The 23,304-nt window shown below is 45.6% G+C and overlaps 2 protein-coding genes across 2 annotated transcripts in view; one reads left to right on the forward strand and one right to left on the reverse strand.

Annotated features, from left to right (window-relative positions):
- Positions 1-1,295: 1,295 nt before the first annotated feature.
- LOC128272037 (protein phosphatase 1L) lies at positions 1,296-4,231 on the reverse strand. Its single transcript, XM_053009749.1, has 4 exons — positions 3,533-4,231; positions 2,216-2,873; positions 1,771-2,087; positions 1,296-1,683 (listed from the first exon to the last, which is right to left on the reverse strand). The coding sequence occupies exons 1-4, from the start codon at positions 3,919-3,921 to the stop codon at positions 1,467-1,469; spliced, it is 1,581 nt and encodes a 526-aa protein (XP_052865709.1). The 5' UTR covers positions 3,922-4,231; the 3' UTR covers positions 1,296-1,466.
- A 2,371-nt stretch (positions 4,232-6,602) lies between these two features.
- Positions 6,603-23,304, forward strand: part of LOC128274467 (dedicator of cytokinesis protein 9) — a 90,972-nt gene continuing 74,270 nt past the window's right edge. The window contains exon 1 of the mRNA XM_053012681.1: positions 6,603-6,701. Within this exon, the coding sequence (XP_052868641.1) occupies positions 6,603-6,701 (99 nt within the window). The remainder of the gene's footprint in view (positions 6,702-23,304) is intronic.

Raw genomic sequence — 23,304 nt, forward strand, 5'->3', positions numbered from 1 at the left:
CCGTTTGAAGCTAGCGATTGATCAGAAAGGGCCACAAGAAGCCAGAAGAGGTTTTGTGTTCCACCAGGACAACGAAATAATACGCACATCTTTAGTGACTCGCCAAAAAGTCCGGGAGCTTGGTTGGGACCTTTCACCAAGCGATTGACACCTTTTTCGGGCATTACAAAATTTCCTGAGTGATGAATAACTGAGATCAAGATAGGAATGGGGAAATTGGATTGATAGAGTTTTTCCCCAATAACGACCAAGCCTTTTGAAACAGAGGCATTGTGAATCTATCATTGAAAAAGGCAACAAATTTTCCAACCAAATGGTGTATATTTGACGCAAATCGGATTATTATAGATGTATAAATACAGTTTTGAAACTCACGCAAAACTAATGGATTTCTTTTTCCCCAACCCAATATATTCCTACCTTGTGTTCGCTCACTATATGCTGCTGTGCTGTGTAAACAGAGAGCATAGCACCGGAGAAGAGCAAATAGGCAAACAAGAATTCCGGATACGGAAAGCAAACGGAGCGACGGAAGAGAGCTCGAAAGAGCAAAACGCATTCCAAAGTCTCGTACCACATTGAGAACGTTATCTCCTCCGTTGCCTGAAAGAAAAGGTGGTTGATCTGTGGGCCGCCAGCCACACCAATACTTCCAGGACCCCCCCGGCGGCGATTTGAGAGTCGGTAATCTGCGAGCGAGATCGAAACCGCCATCGGTCGAGAATCGAAGCCCTCGCATCTCGTTGCCGGGGCGTCCCAAACCGACCGACAACGCGGCCAACACTAATCACCGTCGTGGAGCGTCGCGATCTGTCGCGATCTTCCCGTGGGAATGCGCCCGTGGTACCCAAACCAGGAACCAGGGGGTTCGATTAAGCGCGCGCGTAACAAACGTACTCACATCGGGCCTGATCGGGCGAGCTGATCGAATCTTGAGACGGAAAAGAAATGGGAACCACGGCGGCGGTCTCCGGTGGGATTTATTTTTGTACCGAAGACATTCCCCGAATGGAGGAGGCAAGAGTGTCTCACAGGCGAGCGTCGTTGAATTCCTTCACGATTCACGCAATAGAATTTCGGGATCGGTTTGAGGACGTGAGACAGGAAACTGTGTGCCAAATGTCGGCCGTGAGTGAAACAATTTAAAATCGAAATCGAAGACAAACAAACCTATGTAAGGAGAGGGATATTGAACGTCAAAAAGGTTGAACTAGTCATCCAGTGTTCAGGAATCAAGATCTGAAAGCGATGCCGAGATGTCAAAGAACTAACAAAATTTGACTTCTTTAGATGCGTGTCACAAGTGGTGCTTCAAGAGATCTGTTTGACAAATAAATGGACAGAAACGAAACACTAATCTTATCTTATCGCAACACAGCAAACATGAAATCAACAAATCATCATCAGAGGGTACGATCTCGCGTTTACTCGCGATCTCCTTCCTGCGGGATTACAAGACATATCGCTCAATTTTGACTTGACGATCCTACTTCAAATCTGCCGTTCTTTAGTACGATCACTAGCACAGTGATGTTATCAACCGAACCGCGACGGAACGACTGTAGAGCAATGCTTTTGGCACCCAAATGTGGTTCATCGAGCCTCTCGCGCACAAACGCCACCGCTTCCTCGTTCGTGAACGTATCCCACAGTCCATCGGAGGCTAAGATAAGAAATTGGGGCCTGAAAATTGAACAATACAAAAAAAGGAAAATGGTAAATGATTGACGAGCATTCCGAACAATTTGAAACAAACGTAATTGCATTTACCTGTGATCTACCAAATCAAACGACAGCACGTCCGGATCAGCAATGACCAGTTTCTTCTCCTTGAGCGGATAGTCACCCAGGGCACGGGACGTCGCCAGAATGCCGGCCACACGCCAAACACCTTTAAAGGCAATGAAACCACCCGCGTCCGCAATTCGCTTCTGCTCTCGGACCTGCTGCGGTTTGTGATCGAATGAGAGTGGTATGGCGTTACCCTTGTGGTCGCACATAACACCCCGCGAATCGCCCACATTCGCCACGATCAGCTTGGTGCGGTGTATCACGGCTATCAGGGCAGTGGTGCCAGCAAAGTCCGTCTGCAGAAAACAAAGAAAACGATTACGACACCGATCACGGAAATTAGTTCCATCCTAAAGGAACACTATAACAGGAAGGATATCAAATTTCGGGTCGGGTTCTTTTTCCGTATGGAAATAGTTCTTACCAATTGTTTGGCCGTTTCGACGAGGTCGTGGTCAGCCGCTAGTACCTCGTCGGTAAGGATCTTGCCAAAATTGATGCTCCCATTCTGCACGTAGCACCGCGCATCGTAGGTCTTCGGTTTCGCTTCCGTCTGCTCGCCACTGCCACTGAGTCCCGTTCCGTTCAGTAAACTCTTCTTCATCTGCTGACGAGCCGGGGAAGCATTTCCCATGTATTTACTCAACAGATCATTTTCCAGCTGTTGATTGCTGCTGCTGATGTGGTTGCTGTTGATGCTGTTGCCACTGGCACTCCCTGTCCCGATGGTGTCTTCCGTTTTCGACTTGCGAAACGATTGCCGCCGTTGGACTCCATCTGCTGAAGCGGAGGCCGCAAGAGTCCCTGCTCCACTGTTCAATTTGTAGCGTTCGTTGATTTCTTCCTTCGGTGTCGTGGCCGATGCACCTTCCCCGTTTACTTTCGGTGCACAGTCAGCATCCACGCCAGTTCCATCCACCGGTGCTCCACCATCGGCGATTGCGGATGACTGGGTCAGCTTTTGGTTGATGTTTCTTACCAGCACGTTCTTGGCGTACTCGGCCGCATACTCACCGCCGTGCCCGTCGAAGATGGCAAACAGCGAGATGCCGGTTTTGTTGATATCTTCGCTAATCACGTACCTTTCAAAAGTAAAAACAAATAAATGAAAAGGAATAGACATGAAAGGATAATTTCAATCAAAGAACATCATTTTCACTCGTCTTAGATGATGATCGCGATCTTTACGAACTTTGAGTAAAAAAACAAAGACCAATCATATACAAGACCACAGCAGAGGCCTGTCGTCCCGTGGGATTCCTAGTTAGTCATTCCGTTCTTGTTGAAGTGTCACCCGAAGGTGACATCGCGATACGCGCCCCAATCTTTGTCTGATACAAACCAAAACCCGCTGCACCCGTTGAGGCTGCAACTCGAAGAGAAAGCATTCGAACGATCTATTACGTGAAAAAGCATATTGAGCTTCACCAAACTTGAATGTTCGAAGGGTGAACGGAAACGAAAAATCGTGCGATCTGTGCATCCGTGCGTGCGTGACCCAGTTGGTGATTGGCGCAAACGCCGCCATCGCCAACGAAGATTTGTCTAAAAATACACAAAACCCAGCACGGGGACACATTAGGGGCGTTAACCGGTTACGTTGCTTATCGCAGCGGAGCGTGGAGCGTGCCCCTCCAAGCTCACGGAGGGGAGAATCTCCGCCAAGTACCTTTTATCAGTCAGGTTATATCGGTAAATACGCATTAGCGAAGTGGCTGGAACCGCGAACCGCTTCTCTTACCTATCCTCCATTTTCGCTCGACGACCTTGTACGGCGTATACGGCACTTCCGGTAGCTCGTTCGTCCCAGCTGGGCTTCTCGGGGCCCGACGCCAGCAGGGCCAGCTTCCCGGAGCGTCCCGTTCCTTTGCCCAGCCCGAGTGAGCTGCTGATGCGGCCGATAAACCCGCGGCTCCATACTTCGGCCGCTTGCAGGTAGAGAACGAACAGACAGATCAGCAGGCCGGCGATCAGCACTTCCGGCTTGAGCAGATACACCCGCATCACCTTCCACGCGTAGCTGAGCGAGCTGTTGAGCGGCGTAACGCCGACGGCGAACTTCGAGAGCAGCTTCATGTGCGACTTGGACAGCGTCTGATAGAGTATCTTATCTTCCAGCTCGTCCTCCATGCCACACGGACACTGGCCTACAATTGGCGCGCGCGACTTTCTTCGCCACTACGTTCCGACGGTTCTACGCGCGCGAACCAAAATAAATAACTGCGATGACGTAGATTTCTTCCCGTTCCGGCGCAAGCTAGTGACGTGCGTTCATTTTCAGTGCCGAGCTAAGGCTGCATTCCAATCGCGCAGATGGCTAAGACTTCCCTCGCTTCGACTACGCGATAAATGGCAGATCGACGACAAAATCAGCAACAGTACACGTTTGCCTTTGCAGAGCTGCCAAAAGGCGCCGTCGAAACCGTCACCTCCGTTCCGCTGTGCTACAATGAAACTAAATTTGGCCACACAACACGGATCAACGCGGATTGCGGTCCTTTATTGCAAAACAAAGTCTGATTTGAGCAGCCAGGAAAAAAAATGTTGCGGAGACGGGTTCGAGCTGTCAAAGTACCATCGACCGTCAGGAAACGTCAAATCCAAATAGGGTTGGCGTAATGGTACAAATCCAAGTGCGCCTAACGGTATACTTTTTGCATTACATTGAATGCTGAAATAACTTAACTAAAAACTCGAAAAGAACAAAAATACTTCAAAAGAAATTCCTTTCCTTCCCCATCCTTTCGCAGTTCATTCGCTCATTGTTACGCATTCATTTCGCGTCTTTAAAACAACAACAAAGTTCATCCAATTCCTAGATCTCACTTACACACAGACAAAACACGCAACACTATGCGCACTATGGGGAAAGGGCGGCCATAAAGCTATTAAAAATTTGAGGATTGTAGTTTTATTTTTCTAAACTAGATAAGCTATGTACGATCCGACCCGAATTTTCAGCCTTCTGCGTTGTGTACCGATTTCGAGAATTGATCAGCCAACCGTTGATAAAAATTACTATTTAAAACCAACTTTAATCAGCTAATTTAACGCGAAAAACCCATAACAAGCGATACTAACTTGAAGATTTTTTTTATCACGAAGGAAAACATTGATGATGATTTTGCGATTGATTATGTATTTCATAAAGTTTGTATCAAAAGTTTGTTTGTATTTGCATCCATCAAACGTTTCAGAATTAGTTCATGCGTTCGATACTTCGAATGGTAATAACTCTCAAAATTCCCAGCAACATTTTTTACACTCATACGGCATTAGACTTTTATCAGAAATTTGATAACTGCAGACGACCCAAATAAAATGTTTGAATATTCTAAGTACCTTAAAATGGAAGATTATTTATTATACTTGAACGCGTGTATTACACAAAAAATGTTAATCAAAACACACGCAAAGAAAATAAAAACGTTGAAACAAGACCGAAAGCAAGACGAAATATGTCCGCCAGCTCCTACGAATTCCCCACAGTGGTGTGGTAGGGTTGCAAATGGAACGCGGAACGCTCAGTTGTTGCAGAACGGTTGGTTGAATTGGTTGAACAGTGGATTTGTTGTGCCTCTGCTTTCTGTTATCAGTGTGTTGTGCCGAGGTTCTGCAAACCATTTTCGAAACGCGTTTGCAAAAACGGCACACTTCCAAGAGGCTTAGCTCCGCACGAGCAATCGATTCCTCAGGAAAGACCTTTATGGGTGGAACTCATCTCACCTTCTGCTGGTGGTGTGCGTGCCTCCTGCTCACGGCTCACGCGTATCCTGACAGTTGTTGCTGTGAATCGCGGTTGATATTGTTGTTTTCTAGCGCGATTGGTGTAGGTTCAAAATGCGCGTGACGAGATGGCCGGGCATGTATAATCGAATCCTACCGCCAGCCAGTCAGACGATTGATTGCGTTCCGGTTCAGCGGTCCAACAATCGTCGTCGACGAGACGAGATGGTGACACAAATGGTGAGCTCGGCATGCAAATGCGCTGTGTGTTCGCGCGCGCGTGTGTGTTTGAAGTGATAACGACCAGCGAGCGCCGAGAATAAAACCGTTCTAGGTATGGTCCGAAGTTCGAAGCAACAAAAAACCAACTTCCCCGAGTCGGAAGATGCGTGATCCTCGCTCGCTCGCATCCTATGACAGGTGCGTGTCTGAAACTGTGAGTTGTGTCCCCCCAGGACCGGTTTCTTTGTGTGTCTAACGTACGAATCAAGACGAAAACACCCGAGAAGTGTGCCTGTGTGTGTGTGGTGTGAGTGAGCCCACCGTGAGAAGTGAGAAAGTGGGCCGGTAATGCAAATCAATTATCTCACAAACCAATTGCACAAGCTCGTCAACCCCTTGCTTGGCTTCCGGTGGATTATTTTAGTAGGCATCGAAAGTGAAAAATAGTGGCAAAAGTGTGGATTAGTGGAAAAAGTGGATGAAATGAAAATTCCATTAGCCACCGGGCCAGCTGCTTGAATGAGTAGCCTAAATCGTGAATTTAGTGACCGACGGTGAAACCGAAATGTAAAGCTATTCGTGGGCCGTACCCCGCATGATTTAGATTTTGCTGTCCCCCCATCTAGTGGTTTGGGCCGTGACAAAGCCGGTGCCCAACCCGGATATATTGCGTCGTCCGTGCGTGCGTGTGAACGTGTTCTCAACCAGCCGTTTTTAAATTGCCGGAAGCCCGGGACCAACGAATTGAATAAAAGCGCGCACAGAAAGAGTGCGTTGGAAATAAAAACCATAACAGCAGCAGCATCACCGTCACCGAGACTTGCTGCGTGCTCATCAGAGAAGGCCGCGACGGAACATCAACAATGACGGAGCGGAAGTTCACTCGGGGCCTCAACAAGCCGGGGATGGCGGCCCAGCTGCGGGAAAACATCTCTCAAGTCGTACGTGAATCCACTTCACTTGTATGTATTTGATTTTGTTTACTTTATTTAACACACTTCAACACTTCCCTCTTCGCCGCCGCGTCCATTCATCCGCCGCCGGTCCGCCGCCGAAACTCGAATCCCAAAAACAAAAGGAGCCTTCCACCACGCCGTGGAACATTTGTGGAATTTCACCTCTCCTGATCCTGTTTTTCGCAAAAGTCCATGCGGCCAGCAGCGGCCAATTGAAGTGGAGGTTGGATCAGTACACCCCGCTTTACTGCTGGTCGGGTTTTTTTTCGGACCCGTTTGTGACCCCGCACGTGGTTGGCGGATGTCCAAGAACAAACGCTCCACGATCCGGTGCGTATCGCGATGAGTTTGAGCTCGTTGTGCGCCGCCCATCACGGGAAAGTGGTGCGGGAATCGTTTACTCAAACCAAATGGAAAACCACCTCACTGCTCGGTGGCCTCGGTGCTTGCCAGCGGCAGAAATGCAAATTGACCAGCAAAGCCCGCGGCGGGGAGGCCAGGGAGGTGGCTTAACTGATGGACATTATTGAGTGTAGAAGCGCAGTGAGTATTGGAGGTCATCAGATTTGGTAGCATTCGGTGGTCCCTTCTCGTTCCGTTACCAAATATTGCGTTTTTGTCGCGTTGCTCATTAGTTTGGAATGAAATATAAGAGAATGGTTTGGATGCGGTGTATAAACTCAAAACATCTGTCCGCTGTTACTTCTGCAACCAACGCAGTCTTCGGTTTAACAAGGAAAAGTAATCGGAACCGCAAACGACGAGCACATTTTTGCAACGTTTTTGTTGCGTTGCGTTATCAAGCGTGCTCGCGCGCGCGCGCATATCACGCGCCAACGGGCATGCCGATGAGTCATCGTCGAAATATGTACTCTATTCGTTTTGCCTTTGGCCCAATGGATATCTCCGAGCTGCAGGGCACATGGTATATAGCCCCACACACCCATCTGGTGGGAAATTTGTGGCCCCGAGAGACGAGAGCCCGGGACGAGTCAGCATAATCGGCCACTGTTTTCGGCGGGGTTCCTCACGGCTTATGGGAGTTTCCGTGCAAAGGCACGGTGATTCTTCGTTATTTAATCCGTTATTGCGCTGCAAGCATTTGTCGCAAAATACGTTCCAAGTTTAATAAACTGGTGCTTAACATCAAGTACATGGGCGCTGAATGCGGTGGTTGGTGCGAACTAGACACTTTTTAATCGCCGGATGATTGTCGAGCATTGCGTACTAGGCTGCTCATTAAGTTCTGAGCTTTTTCAACAGAGGGCACTGCTACGAGGCTGATGATGATTTTTTTTGTGATATTGGTACACTCTTTAAATGAACGTATGGAAAGTTTCATTTCAATCGGTCACTTACTTCTTTTTTACAAGCATTTTAGTATCGACAGTATTTTTGTCACGTCACAGTATTCTTTACAGCTGCTATGACGTCATCATTTGATAAAAAACGCTTTCCGCGCAGGATTTTTTTTAGGTTTGAAAACAGATGGAAGTCGCTAGGGGCCAAATCTGGTGAATAGGGTAGATACTCCTACAATTCGAACTTTAATTCATGGATTTTTAAATGCTCTTTTGACATGGTGCGTTGCCCTGATGAAAGGGGTTGTCTTTCTTCTGCAAACCGGGTCTTTTTTCACGAATTTTCGCTTTCAGTTGCTCTAAAATGTTACAAAAATTATCAAAATTTATTGTTTTATCAATTTACAAGTAATTCGCTAGCAAAATTCCATTCGCATCCCACAAAACTGATGCTAACACCTTTTTAGTCAATTTCTGGACAAACTCGTTTCGGATCCGAAGAAAACGGTTCGAACCACTCTTTAGCCTCTTGTTTTGATTCAGGATCATGATAATAGACCTAAGTCTCATCCCTAGTGTTAATTCAATGCACAAAATCCACTTTATCCTATCGAAAATGCTTTAAATGTTGTCAAGAAAGATGCATTCGAATGCGTTTTTAGCGAATGCGGCATCCATTTTACAAACAGCTTTCTGAAACCCAAAACATCATTCAAAATATTGGTTATACCGCTCAATGAGATGGCTAGGTCTTGTACTTTCTTTCTATCCGTGTTTGGACGATTTTCGAAAACGATATCCTGTATTGTTTTACGATTTCGGGTGTTGTGTCTGTTTTTTGACGTTTTTGCCATGGATCGTCTTAAAGGCTACTACGACCATGTTTAAACTCAGAAAACCACCTTTTAACCCCCTAATTAAAGGTGAAGAGTCCTTATACACGTTCAACATTCGTTCATTTTTTTCCTTTGCTTTTAAACCTTTCAAAAATAAAAATGAAATCACTGCACGATACTTGATTTTTTCCATTGTGAAAAATACTGTGACATGTCGATACTAAATGACTTGTAAAAAAAAAATCAAGTGACCGATTGAAATGAAACTTCACAAACGTTCATTTGAAGAGTGTGCCAATATCACAAAAAAAAATCAGCCTCGTAGCAGTACCCTCTGTTGAAAAAGCTCAGAACTTAATGAGCAGCCTAGTATGTAGATCGCCGTTAAGGAATCGTCAGCCGTAAATGAAATTTGATGCTCTACTTGTAGGTTGAGCCCTCATTCCTCACACAGAAGCGAAAGTAAAGTACAACCTGATCCGTCAGACAAGATGAGCTAAATCCGTTCCATCCTCCCTTTCACATTACGAGCTAGTAAACTACTGGGCGGTTGAATTAGTAAAGATTCCGCTCGAAACAATCTCGAGGACAGGACAGGAATAGAAAGCGCAAAGCAGTCGGAACCGAGACGAGCTGAGATGAGCCTCTTCGACGGCTCACCGTCGAGAAGGCGCGAGAACTATTCGAGTGGCGTGTGTCGACCCCATGTTTTCGAAGACCTTTGATCCTTCGATGACACCATGAAGGGTGCGCCTTTTCTTTCTACCCCGTTGAAATTTTCTGTTTTGTTTACATTTAAAAGCCATCCGAGAGAAGATCTCCGACGCGCAGCATCGTTTGGGCCGAACTGCCGATTGAACCGTTTTGCGACCGCAAACTTTGATCACCGGTCGATCGCCAGAGCAGGGAGGTCGTGTCTCTGTGTTCAGCGTCGCTACGTCATTGTGGCGGTGCCAAAGGTGTGTCTGTGTTTGCGTTTGTTTACCTTCGACATGTTTACCCGTTCGACCCGTTTTTCGTTCTGCTTCTCGCGGGGGCCGGGAGGGATGAGAGTTTTTTCTCATTCCCTCCCACGTTTGACATTCTCGCGAACGCACACAGTGAAGAGTGTCAAACCGGACGACACCACACAAAAAGGTTGTCTGTCTGGTGTCTGGTTCGGGTGAATGCGTTTTTGGTTCACTGCGCGCGCGACACGGGGGGGGGGGTGCCGGAGGGAGATCATTCTGCCGGCTTTTCATCGATTTTCCACGGTGGCTCTCTTTCTGTCGCTCCCGGGCGACTTTCTCGCTCAGCTCAACGCAGAAGTGGGTCACCGGATGGGCGGTTCATTTGCGGCTGGAGTTTGCGAACCGAGAGAGAGCACTTTACGTAATCCGATCCCGACCCCGACGTCGTCGGCCAGGATCCGGTCCCGGTCGGGGTCTGGGCCGACCTCGGCGGGCAATGAACTTTCCTGTCCTTCCGGACCGGACGTCCTTTTTGAACAACATTTTACGGTTGTGTGCGTGGCGGTGATAAGGCCGAACTCCCGGATGGAGGCTTTGATCGACTGGACCTGGTGATAGTTAGCTAGCCGACGAAGGTCCTGGGTTCCGAGAAATGCCCTTTTGTATGCGAAGCAGAAACGGCCAATTAAAAAGTAAACCATAAAAAATCAAACAGCATAAACGAAGGAGAATGCAAAATGGAGACGAAATTATGTACAGGGTGCGTAATCAAGACAGGGGATATTTTAATAATGGACAACTCCGCCGTTTTTCAGTCGATTTTGGCAAATGAACAAGATTTACTTAGGGTATAGAATGCCGTTTATTAACAATTCACTCAGAATACCATATCGTTCAAATGACCGCCTCCATTAAACACACAAAAAGCGGCCCTTTTTATGGGTGTTTTTCACTTCATGGTGTTTTCATGAGTAAAGTGGCACAGATTAACGTTTCAGAATCGGGTTGATTTGTGAAAATCGACTGACAAGTGGCGGAGTTTTCCAACACATAAATATTCCCTGTCGTGATTACGCACCCTGTACATGATAGTTTTCGTAGTTCAAACACAAGTTATCAAAACAGATTCGTCTTCGTATTTATCGTATTAAAGACACATTAAGTCGCGCCAGTAAAATTTCAATCAGTCATTTAATTTACGTTCATTAAACAGCTACAGACGATCAAAGCAAAACTGCTCGGTCATTAACACATTTTGGCTCCACTTTAGGCATCCGAGAGCATGATTCTTGCCTTCCGCTCTTTAGTGTTATGCTAACAACAAACGCAGCGAGGAAATGGTCCATCAACAGCTCAACGTTGGCTGGTAAATGACGGATTCTTCGAACTGCAGAGCCCGTTAATTACTGTATACAGCGCAGCCGTATGGTCCAACCAAGCGCCAACATTCCCAGCAACACAAAATGAAGCAACAATTAATTCTTGCTAAAGTGTTGCGAGTGTGGCACGCCAAACGTTAGCCAATAGCATCCTAAACGTAACATTGTGGCAGATGGGTGGGTCATTCCTTAAAACATCCATTCACCATCCAACACATCTTCCGGGGCTCGCCCTCACCGTGGGGCTCAAACGGTCCAATGTCAGCGCAATGAAAATCTCGCTACATTCTCCGGAAGTACTTCGAGCCGGGGTGCTCTTGAACTCCAAGCCGCAAGTGGTTTGCGGCTTGCAGCCCAGCATTATTTACAGCAAACTTCTTCGCCAAGACGCCAGCGATGCCGACAGCGACAACAAATGGCCTCATAAATTGTTTCCCATAAATAGTAACGAAAAAATGCTTCGTAAAAAAAAGTTCGTATTTCAGACCCATGGTATTGGAACGCGCAAAAAAAGACCCGTTCGGTAGTAAAAATCGAAAGTAAATCTTGAACGCCGCCCACCGTGGTCAGTAGTATTCCTAGCGGCTTGTAGCGGGATTTTAAACGGAACGCAGTCGTGGAAAAACAATTTTCCTCACCCCGCATGATCGCAGCTGGTAGGGAGAAACTTGTACTTTGCATTCCGGGAAAAACAAATTCCGTTGTTCTAATTAGCGACCGGTTGTGGGTATTTTTTTTTTCGGTACGAAATATCACGAATCGGTACGTTGGCCGCAACAGTTGTTTACAACTGCGTGCGTGCGTGATGTTCGTTGATGTTTACTTATGGAAAACGGTTTCCGGGTGGTTTAAGTTTGTTTTGGCGAGCGCTGGCTACCATAAAAATGGATTGAATAATGCACTCTCTTGTTTTTTTTTTACACGGCCCGTGGTTGGTGCTATTTAAAGATGGGCTAATCTTGGCAAGGTGCAGACGATAGTCGGGGTAGTAAACAACAAACATTTCGCCAACTTTCTTACGGTTGATTTTTGTACCATTAATTGGTGAATTATAATGGCCAGTTTGCTTAATTTGGGTAAAATCGTAAGATCATCAACTTTGAATCTTTAATAGGAACTAACAAACCCTGGATTGTGGGCTGGTTATTGGTTTACAATATAGTACGTCTTGTCTAAAGACAGTATGTTACAAAGTACTTCAGATGCCCTTGGATCGCTTGGCTACATCCATTACGAGGAAGTTTCTTCACTAGGCCTTCTAAGTAAAATTAGCCAAAGCAAGACACGAAGAAGCAAGAAAGAAAGCACTTTAGTAGTACCAAAAAAAGGACATGTAAATCGAAGTGAAAGAAGATAATTTGAAACATTATGCATTCCAATATGAAATACGAAAGAAATGAACACCAAAAATATTAGCAACAAAAAAAACCTCAACCAAACGAAAGGTATTTCTTTGAGACATCGATCATTGTACTTTGTGTTTTATTTGGAGACAATAATTGGCGTCTTGTGGTCACCACTTCTCCGGTCATAAAATCCGGTTTCATAATCCGAGTAATTCACAACTCACAAGGATCAGTAAATGTAATTCTGTTACGGGTAGCTAATAAATATAATTGCATCATCTACGGTGGTTGTCCGATGGAGAAGAAATACAGCAGCTCCACTAAAGCCACCGGTCTGTGACCCGGCTTTGGGATGGGACATCCGTTCGAAACCCCTCTCGCGATATCGACAACGTTCCGTTCGCTCCGCGGCCACTTGAATGCGGGTTTTTGAAATTACTACCGTACCGGGCCACATGTTTGCCCTTTTCTATGGCCCTCGCACTTTAGCATACCCCCATACGGGTCTCGGTTCGTGGCCCAAAACCGTGTCGACCCGTGTCGCAAAACTCCGCCTGGTCCGGGAGTGTTGGTCTTCTATAAATAGCAAGCTCTTGTGTTTGGTTCACGATCGCGCCTTCGATGAGTGAACACTTTCGACGCGCCGTGCACGCAATTTGTTTGTTTGGTGTGCGTTTGGCGGCCACCTTTTGGAACCGACGACGATCACGCAATTGATCCTCTCGCGCCTCGTGAGCGCGCTCATCGGTTTGATCCGCCGTCGGATGCTGACAAACTCACTTCGCGGCCCGGGCTCACCTCCATCCATGGGGTCTCACTATCGTCTCACGCGGCGTGCGCTGTGGGAACAACTGCTGAAACAATCGCGAAGGGATTACCATCAGCTGTCGGGGAGAGAGAGAGAGCCTCAAATGGGGAAGGTTAACTGGGCGAAAGGTCAACACTTGTCGTGCCAATCGACGACGCAGAAGATCCGCGGCCTATCCGTGGGGGGTCGGGAAAGGAGGACAATGGGCAGCTGCAACTTAACCCACGGCCGGCGAGGTCAAAAGCGCGCGCCGTGAGATCACCGCATTCAGATACCGCGACCAACGCAGCAGCAAGCCCTCCAAAAGGCGATGAGACAGAGAAGGAATCGAGTCTGGCAGAGAAAACGAGGTAGGTGATCGCGAGCCGTTCGCACACATACACACACACACACTGTCCACAGCTTGTGTGGTGATGGCCAGCGGGTGGATGATCTCATGTTTCGATTGAGGCAAAACTGGATTCCCTCCAAAAACCGAGAATAACGGAGCGAAAAATGGCAGTTTACGAATCTAATACAGACAGCTCCACAGACCACAGGGTGACACACATTTAGATATCCTCCCCATCATCATGGTGTGGGACATTTCTGGTGTCAATTTGTCTTTTCTTTTATCTCATCTAACTGGCGAGTGAAATTTGTCACCAGCGCCCAGTCGCAATATGATTTTTTTTAAATGCTACCGGAAGACTGTTTATTTTTTATTTAAAACATATTTAAATTTACCGATTATTTGAAACATTAAACTTTAAACTATTAAGCTAGGTTCAACGAAATCTGGCGATCACATTACAATCTGTGTTCTGTTCATGTTCCAAAAATGCCGTGACTTTCAACGCCACGTAGTGGAAAACGTCAAGTCCTTGAGCGTGAATCAAACGAATTTCTAACAAGACGTAAGGTCATTGCGTTTTGCTAGTCTAGTTCTTTTTATATTTAGGCCTCAGTTGGACGCAGCAACAACAAAACGCAGAGTGGCATAGTTGGTGACCATGTGTCTTTTCGGTTGTCATTTTTTTTACCCATAAAGAATTTGAACGAAATTCGGCTGCAATATCGAGGCGCTGGCAAGTAGCATAAATGCGAACGAAAGTGAGTAGGTTGTTCATTAAGTTTTGACGTTCGATACCATAGGGCGATGCTACTAGTCTCATTTTTTTTTTCATATTGGTATACTGAACGTATGTGAAGTTTCACTTCAATCGGTCACTTACTTTTTTTACAAGCCATTTAGTATCGACATGTTACAGTATTTTTTACAGCTGTTATGACGTCATCATTTGTTTAAAAATGCTTTCCGCGCACGATTATTTGTATGTCTGAAAACAGATGGAAGTCGCTAGGGGCCAAATCTGGTGAATAGGGTGGATACTCCAACAATTCGAACATTATTTCGTGGATTTTTGGAACATTTCCAAAATGCTCTTCTGGCAAGGTTGTTTTTCTTCTTCAAACCGAGTCTTCATTCACAAATTTTCTCTTTCAGTTTGTCTAAAATGTTACAACAATGACAAAAATTTATTGTTTTTTTTTCAGTTTGCAAGTAATCCGCCAACAAAATTCAATTCGCATCTCAAAAAACGGACGCTTACACCTTTTTGGGCGATTTCTGGACACGAACTCGTTTCGCAGCCGAAGAAGCAGGTTCAGACCACTCTTTAGCCGAGTGTTTTGATTCAGGATCATAGTGATAGACACAAGTCTCATCCATAGTGATGATTCAATGCACAAAATCTACTTTATTCTATCGGAAACGCTTTAAATGTTGTCAAGAAAGACGCATTCGAAAGCGTTTTTAGCGAATGCTGCACCAATTTTGCAAACAGCTTTCAGGAACCCAATACTCCAGTCAAAATATTGGTTATACAGCTCAATAAGATCTTCACATACGTTTATTTGAATAGTGTACCAAAAAATTAGGCTTGTAGCAGCGCCCTATGGTATCGAACGTCAAAACTTAATGAACAACCTAGTAGATCATACCAACCGCCAACGGCGCAGAACACGATCGCAAGATCGACAGCAAATGTCTCCAATGTGGCTTTTACTTATATGTTTCGTTTTTGTTTCGCAATGTATCGACTCACTAGCCGAGCACCGCATATTTGGGCGGGTTTTATTGCCGGCAAGCGTGTGGCTTAGAAATTGACCCAAGAAATTGGCCCCATAAACCCGGTCGGGGCCAACATAACCGCCCGATGCGTAATGTCGTCTTCCGTTTTTTGCTTTGTAGACCGTTTTCGAGGTCCTCCTCCACTCACGTCATCTTTCGTGTTTAGATTTCGAATTCTTCAACGAAGATTTATGTTCGTTCTTAAGGAGTAGCCCCCTGCGATCGCTTAGAAGTTCGTGTTGGAGTGTTTTATCGAACATTCGTCAACCGAGAAAAGACAAATGGGTGGGGGGAAAACATGATAAACGACCACTGGGGAGCGACGATATGTCGCGGAAGGAGCAGAAATAGAGAAACTTCTGGCAGGAAATCGCCCGATTCACGAATGAATAAGTAATGAACCCGTGGTGCCAACCAATGAACCGTGCATCGGGCGATATACTCTCTAGGACATTCTTCCTTTTTTGCATGCTACGCCTCTCTCTGTCTCGCCGTAGACAGGGCCAACCGTCCGGTGGCCACAGTTTATGAACCGGGCAGTGCCTGAAGGCTAAGGCGGAATGGATTGGATTTACATAACAAGTTGCTGTCTAATGAGCTTTTTTTTTTCTTTGTTAGCCTTTCTTGCTACCGAACTGTCGAAGTGTCTTGTGTCTCCCAGTTCCCTGCGCTGTCGATCAGCTTTGTCAGCGAAAACGTGCCTTCCACCGGTAAATGCCTAAACTACGGCCACTTTTTACGATGTGCCCTGGAGGTGACAAGCGATCCGAAACGCACTCAGCACGGTAGCACGGTCGGCATGAAACGGTTGACTTAGGAGAGGAATTTCAGTTGTGATTGGGTTGACGGGGTCGGTGTGAGGTTTTGCTTTCTTAACCTCAACATCTTTCTACTTTCGTTGCCTGTTAAACGTTGCCTTTGTTCCGGAAGCAGGAAGTGTCGAAAATGAGTTTCGGTTTTGTTGTTTAATCCCTTACAGCATTCACGGTGCTTGTAAGGCACAGCACGTATCCAAAGTGTCATGGCTCATGCTGCATTACATTCTTCTCCATAATCTCTTCGTTTCGGTGACGAAATGAAATGCGACACCACGATCGTTGGCATGCTACTTAAAACCTTGAACACGCATCACGTATTTGAATCAAGCTAAAGTAATTTAACACTCTGTGAAGTGTTTGCCAAAGGTATCGGTTTTAAATAAGTTGAAAGTTTAGTAAAAAAATATTAAAACTCAATATACTTATTATCTGACAAATAGTTAAATAATCGATTTCGGGATTTTCCAATACATACATAGTTTATTATTCTAAAGAGAGGGACAAACAATTTGTTGAAATGCACTTGTTTGGCCACTCATTAGCAATCAAATAAATCTGAATAAGCTAAACTCTTCGAGCCCGTAATGCATTTATGCATCATACTGCATCAGCCCCAGCCAAGGAGTGGTCCGACGAGTACTTTGTCGAACCGCTTATTTACACAATATACCCACTTATCGCGTACCATTCTCAACCTCTGCCACGGAAGTCACGGGGGATAGGGATTGAGAAGAAAAACTAACTGACAGGCTCACAGTTTAGTTGTAAAGTAAATAGAAAAAAAAAATGGAGTATTGATACGGCTTCTCAAGGGCGAGGCATTCGTTGCGTTAGTTTGCCCATTCGCTTGCGACCGAGGACCGAGATGCGGCTGAGATTAATTACGACGATGTCCAACAATCGACTGTCATTTCCTGCAGCCAAAGTGCTGATTGGGAGTGACTGGTTTTGCCGCGACCGGCACCGTTTTGCATCGCTGGCGCTGGCCCGTCTGGTCTGTAAACATGTTTGAAAACTGCTCCCTGCACTTTGACGGCCGGCTTTGGTTATCTGGCAGGCGGACGGCCATCCGGAAGGGGAGGGAGGTAAAAAAATGAAAGCGCGATTGATCAATCATCCGCGAGCGCGGCGAAAGTTGGCTCCGAGAAGCAAAAGATGGACCCAAGAAAGTGGCCACCGTTGTCAGATTTGTCCTCTGTTAAGCAGTTGGCCTCCGAGACGCCGTTGGCCGTGAATGTGCTAAGTAAAAGCGACCTCGCGGCTGCGCGTTGGGTCCCCGAGAGCCACCTGTTGCATGTTTGCACCTGAAACCCTGCACCGGTCCCAGCATTCCCCGATGGCACGGGTGCTGAGGATGGAGTGGTAAAACAGGGGAAAGCATTCGGGTCACCTTGCTGGCTGGCTGGCTGGCTGGCGCTTTCCTACTTTCTTGACCACCAGCGTCTGGCTAGAGCTGGCGTCTGGCGATGAGAGATAGTAACTGAAGGCGCTCGTCTTTGAAGAGGATTTTCTGTCGCCTCGTTGATACGTAGACCTCAGCCAAACACAGTTGGACCTCGAAGGAAGTGCCGATAGCCGTGGGCGTTTTGTGATTGCAAAAATTAGCTACATAAACAATAATGATTACATAGCACATTGTTAACTTATTAATTCTTTCGTGGATTTAAATCAATTTAATTTAAATCATTTTGTACATGATTGAAATATTAGGTTGGCCAAAAAGAAATACTTAACTTTTTTTGGTAGATGACTTTAGTGATCGATATTTCGTGAAGTATCGACCGTACAGTTTAAAGTTTAGGCTCGTTCAAAAGCTGATACTTTACACTTAAAAGAATGCTTTCGTTGGTTTCTGTTTGTTCCATTCGTTTGTGAGTTACAGGGTGTTAACAATTGAGGTAAACGAAGAGAAAATTCGGTGCATTTTACAGTTTTTCTTTGAAAATGGCGAAAATTCAAGCTAGACCACTGAAATTGTGCGTTGTTTTTGTGGCCACGTCGTCGAAAACGTCGATAAAATCATAGAAATATTCAAAGTTGATCGTTTATTATAAGGAATCGTTTATTATGAGTTGCTTCCGTGTAGCCAAACACTAAATTCAGATCTCTACTGTGAATTATTGCACCGTTCGAAGCTAGCAATTGACCAGAAATGACCAGAATCAGCTAACGCTAAAGGCAAAAGAGGTTTTGTGTTTCACCAGGACAACGAAATGTCACGCTCGTCTTTGGTGACTCGCCAGAAAGTCTGGGAGCTTGGTTGGGAAGTTTTAATGCATCCACCGTATAGTCCGGACCTCGCGCCAAGTGATTGACACCCTTTTTAGCGCATTACAAAATTTCCTGAATGATGAAAAATGGAGATTACAAAAGGATTGTGAAAATGGATAACTCGAGTTTTTCGCCAATAACAACCAAGCCTAGAGGCATTATGAGGCATTCTATAGACGGTGTATATTTAACGCAAGTCGGACTATCGGAACATCTTAAATACAGTTTTGAATTTCACCCAAAAATAATGGATTACTTTTTAGCCAACGTAATATGTAAACTTTGTCTGTTCTCAAGCATAGACCACTTAATTTTTTTAAATAAATTATCATTTGATTAGCGTTCGATTATAAAAGTGTAACAATTTGCATGTGCCTTTTCATGTTCTTTGGTTTGAAGAAAATATTATTTTCTAGGCATCGAATTGTAATTTCTTGCAATCATAAATAGCCGGCGATGATAGCCGAAGGGCTACGGAAGATGCTTTCAGCTCAAGTCTTTAGCAGCTTTCTTAGACACATTTCATCGCGTGCCGCGTGGTTTCGTTGACGGAGACGCTCTTAATTGCACTCGTCGCCGGTTTACCGATCGATGCACCGATTTCACCGCTGGGATGCGCGGCCGTCCCAACCGCCAGCCGCAAATCGCATTAGAATGTAAAAGCCCACCGTGTGGGTTAGCGATAACGAGTGGAAAATTGAAAAGGAAAAGAGAGAGAGAGAGACAAATTATAGCCGAGGCCGAGAAGGGGAGAAGGTGCGAAGGCACACTTCCGTCGTCAAGGTTGTCCTGCCTTCTGCCACCACAGCAGCACCCGGGAAAAGCGGACTTTTTCCTGGGGCAGATGCATTCGACGAAGCAACGGCAAAGGAAAATAATCATTTACCAACAGGTCGCCGGCGACCGGCAGTGGGATAATTATGCAGCAGCAAAACTGTGTCACTTTTCGTCGTCGTCGTCGTCGTCGTCATCCGCTACCAGCAGCAGTAATTGCGACTGGCACAGGTCTAGTTTAGTTTATGTTCTTTTTTTTTAGCGCGTCGTCTGGGTTCCGATGGCGAGACAGTAATAATTACAATAATCGTTGCGAATCGGCTTATGTAGCGACAGTCTTGCATAAAATTACAAGAGCGTGAAAAGGAAACTTTGTTACTTTCTATTTCTAATCCACTGTTCACAGGCATCTACTACGGTTTGGCACAACTTTCGTCTCGCCGTTGTGTAATGGTTATTTACAAAAGTAGTGACAGTGTTCGTGTTTCACACTTCAACAGCCTCCAGAGAGGTGGATTTTCGGGCCTTAAATCTGGTTGTGCAATTGATTTTGTCTTTGATTTTGAAAAGAAAAATCGGTAAAAACATCAAGCAAGACATAAATAATCACAGTCATAATGATTACTTATGTTCTTTTTTGTAGCAGGCATGAGTTACCGAGTAAGGTCAGTTTAGAAAGTATGAAATAAGTAGAGAAAGTCAGGAACAGAACTATGGACAAAACAATTGCAAACGACAAGGACACGTTCGAAAATTAGACTCGGAACGATGAACATGTGTCAGAAATATTATAACATTTTTAACAGAATCGCTGTTATCGGAATTTTTAGGACTCTCTAATGCCTCACTAGTTGTTGCAAATTTTGCTCAATTGGATCTAAAGTCGGTTAACAATTAATCGCTGCACCATTTCACATTGTCATTAATTGATGTGTGTGAAAATTTGTTGCATGATTTATCGCGGGCCTTTCTCTTAAACTTTTTTTATGCTGAGATTCAACTATGAAGGTGATCCCAGAAAAGCAAATGGGTTCACTCTTCGTTGCGCTTGGCCTTTCCAAAAATCTACAAGCTAATCGTGTCCGACGCGTTATGTTGTTTGCACGACCAATAAATACTCATTATCTCGTGCACCGGCAGGATACATCGAGCGATCGGACTTGAGGTGCACCGCACACATAAAGGGTCGGCCGGATTTGGGCCAAACCCCGCGGCCGACAGCTGCTGCGTCTGGTAACGATCCGTTGGTGTACGGACGCGCGCGTTAGGGCCGAATGTTTTTCGACGGTAAATTTCAATTTATTTTTATGAGATGTGCAAACATGAGCCAACATTACTTTGTCGTTCGGTGTTTTTTCGGTTAATTTATTTTCTGTTTGTTTGCAGGATGGGCACAGCCATCGTATGAAGATTTTCGCTTCTTTTCGCTTTTTGTTGTGGGCATTTTATGAAATTATAAAAAAAAATGGCCGAGATACGACACAAGGAAATCGAAAGTCAGTCATCGGACGGAAGGAAGTAAACAAAATGCAGAATTCGGTTAATTTTGAGTCACCGACTTTTTTCGACCCGACCCCTGGACCCCATTAAGAGCCACTGATGATGATGCTAGGTTTTTGTGAATGCCTCATACTGCATCCTTGCGCCGGAAAACGCTTAATTTTGCTGCTCCCAAGAATATGATTCTAATTTATGGTCACATTGTTCTACAATTCAGTGTCTCCTCGCTAGCTTTTTTTTTCTTCTTCGGATTGCGTTCTGAATTTTGACAACATCTAAACGACCCAAAAAATGCTTCGCAAAAAAAAGGTGAACACAAAAATTATCGTGCATTGTCTCCCCCGGGACCGGGGGTTTCTTATATTTTCCGTGTGCCGACAAAAACGGCGAGGTCCTTAGCACGATCTGGAACCTGTGAATGGGCTTGGGTAGTGAAGAATGAGCGGACCAAGAACGGCTTTACCGCAAGAAGCTACATCAAAGCTATGCATGCGCGTCCGATTCGGAATAGCTGATCTTCTGGGCGATTTTCACGCTTTTTTAACGAACTTCTTGCCCGGTGCCCTTAGCCACGCGAAGCCACTCGAGCGCGCAGAACCGAAAATCAGAACAAAAACCTTTGATGTTTACGAGCGCGCGATGCACCGCGAACAGAGCAGGGTCAGTACGTGAGCAGCATATTTTATGCGTGCGGTCAACGAGCGGCCAGAACAATGGAGCATGGTGCGGAACCGACCCGGTGGATGTGCCAATATTTGTGACCGAATTTAGCAAAGCTCTGCAACAGAGACGCTCTAAAATATCGTCGTCGCCCACTTAATGTCCGTCGTCCAGCTCTCAACTCAATGAATTACGATCAACCTCGGTCCAGTTCCCAATCCTCGGGCTCTCCCACTCTGCAAAGCATGCAAGTTATTCCTACGCTACTTATTATCAGTTTTTTGCGGCTACTTTTTATTAGACGGAAATTCCAATCAGTTGAACGGCGAATGGCTTCGAGTATTTCGTTCGATTAATCAGTTTGTGAATGAAATTGAAGTTGCCATATGCCATATTTTTTTAACTTATTTTTTGTAATGGTCAGCAGTACAAAAACATGTGTTTCACGAGGAATTTCGCTATGCAGTACGCTCTTCAAAATGTTTGGAAAACATAGATAAGCATCACTAACATTGAGATCAAATCAGCGAAAGTGATGTCTGATATCTAACTTGTTAATTTCACTAAAAATAATTTCATATCCTTTCTGAGAGAGGAATTCATTCAGAAAAATCCGACAGCTTCAGGCGTACGATAGGTCGAGCAAAAACAGCCCTTTAAAGCCGGTCGTCTTGGCTTTTTGAACAACGCAAACTTTGCTCTTCGAACCAGCCGAGAGGTACGACAAGACAAGACACAAGCCTCGTCCCGGACGCCCGGATTGAATTATCTGAGATCTCCGTCGAGCCGCCCCAATAACTTGCTTAATTTTATTTCGTTCGATTCACATTCCGATAAGCCGCACGAAAAGTCCAAAACCAAATCTCAATCGGCATGTGTTGCAATAAAATTAAAATCGTCCTCATACCTTTGCCTGCATTTCGTATTTCACGGCCTTAAACACCTGGCCAACGGCCGGCATGTTGGGGCGTGTAGGCAGATTGGTAAAACGACAGCGACCCTAATTTACTTTTCCCGTGTTCGGAGCAGTGCACGGCGATTTGGCCACCCCTTTAACACCTTCGCTTGACACAACATTTGCAGCGGCTATCGATCGGATCTATCCGATGGTTATGTGAAACATAAGAATCCCTGCGAAGCAAGGATACACACGGAGCGCTCCTTGGGCACGTTCCTTCTATTTCGCGCGCGGGGTTTTTTATTTTAATTTAATTAGCACATTTTTGTCGCGCTCCTAACAAATTGGGCACTCAATAAATCAGCGATCCGTCGTGTTTGATTAACTTTACACGAATGTTTGGGAACCGCTTTTTGCCATTTCCGTACAGCCAATCTGTACGGCTAACATTGTTCAAACATTGGCGTAAAAGTCAAAAGGCTGTGAGCATTTGGTAATTGTTTTCCCAATGAGCATGATGATGATCGTCGAGTGGCAGCAAGTCTAGAAATAGACTTCGATTCGAAGGACCCACCGCAGCTGGAAAAGTCTTCGCATCTGCCGAGAGTCTTGCCGATTGAGTATCTGTGAGAAGGTTGTTTTTGTTGAATGGCACGGACGTTTCTTATGGCCGCCCCCCACACTGTGTGCACGATGCTGACGTGGCATAATGAAGAAACCGCTTCCCGCTTCATCATAAGCCATCGATCGGCAGACATTTAAATCGGAAAAGAAGACGGACCGAACGGCGCAGCAGCAGTGCGGTGGTGATTGAAATTTATTGACTAGTTTATGTTTGCATTGTGCATTCTTTGCGTTCATCCGCCCGGGGGATTCCTGGAAAACCGACCCAAGGGCCAGAGCAAAGGGCAGATCGGTTCCTGGTTTCAGGCAAGTGATGGCCTTCATCGATTGG

This window comes from Anopheles cruzii, chromosome 3, assembly GCF_943734635.1.
Source record: "Anopheles cruzii chromosome 3, idAnoCruzAS_RS32_06, whole genome shotgun sequence".
Lineage (NCBI taxonomy): Eukaryota > Metazoa > Arthropoda > Insecta > Diptera > Culicidae > Anopheles > Anopheles cruzii.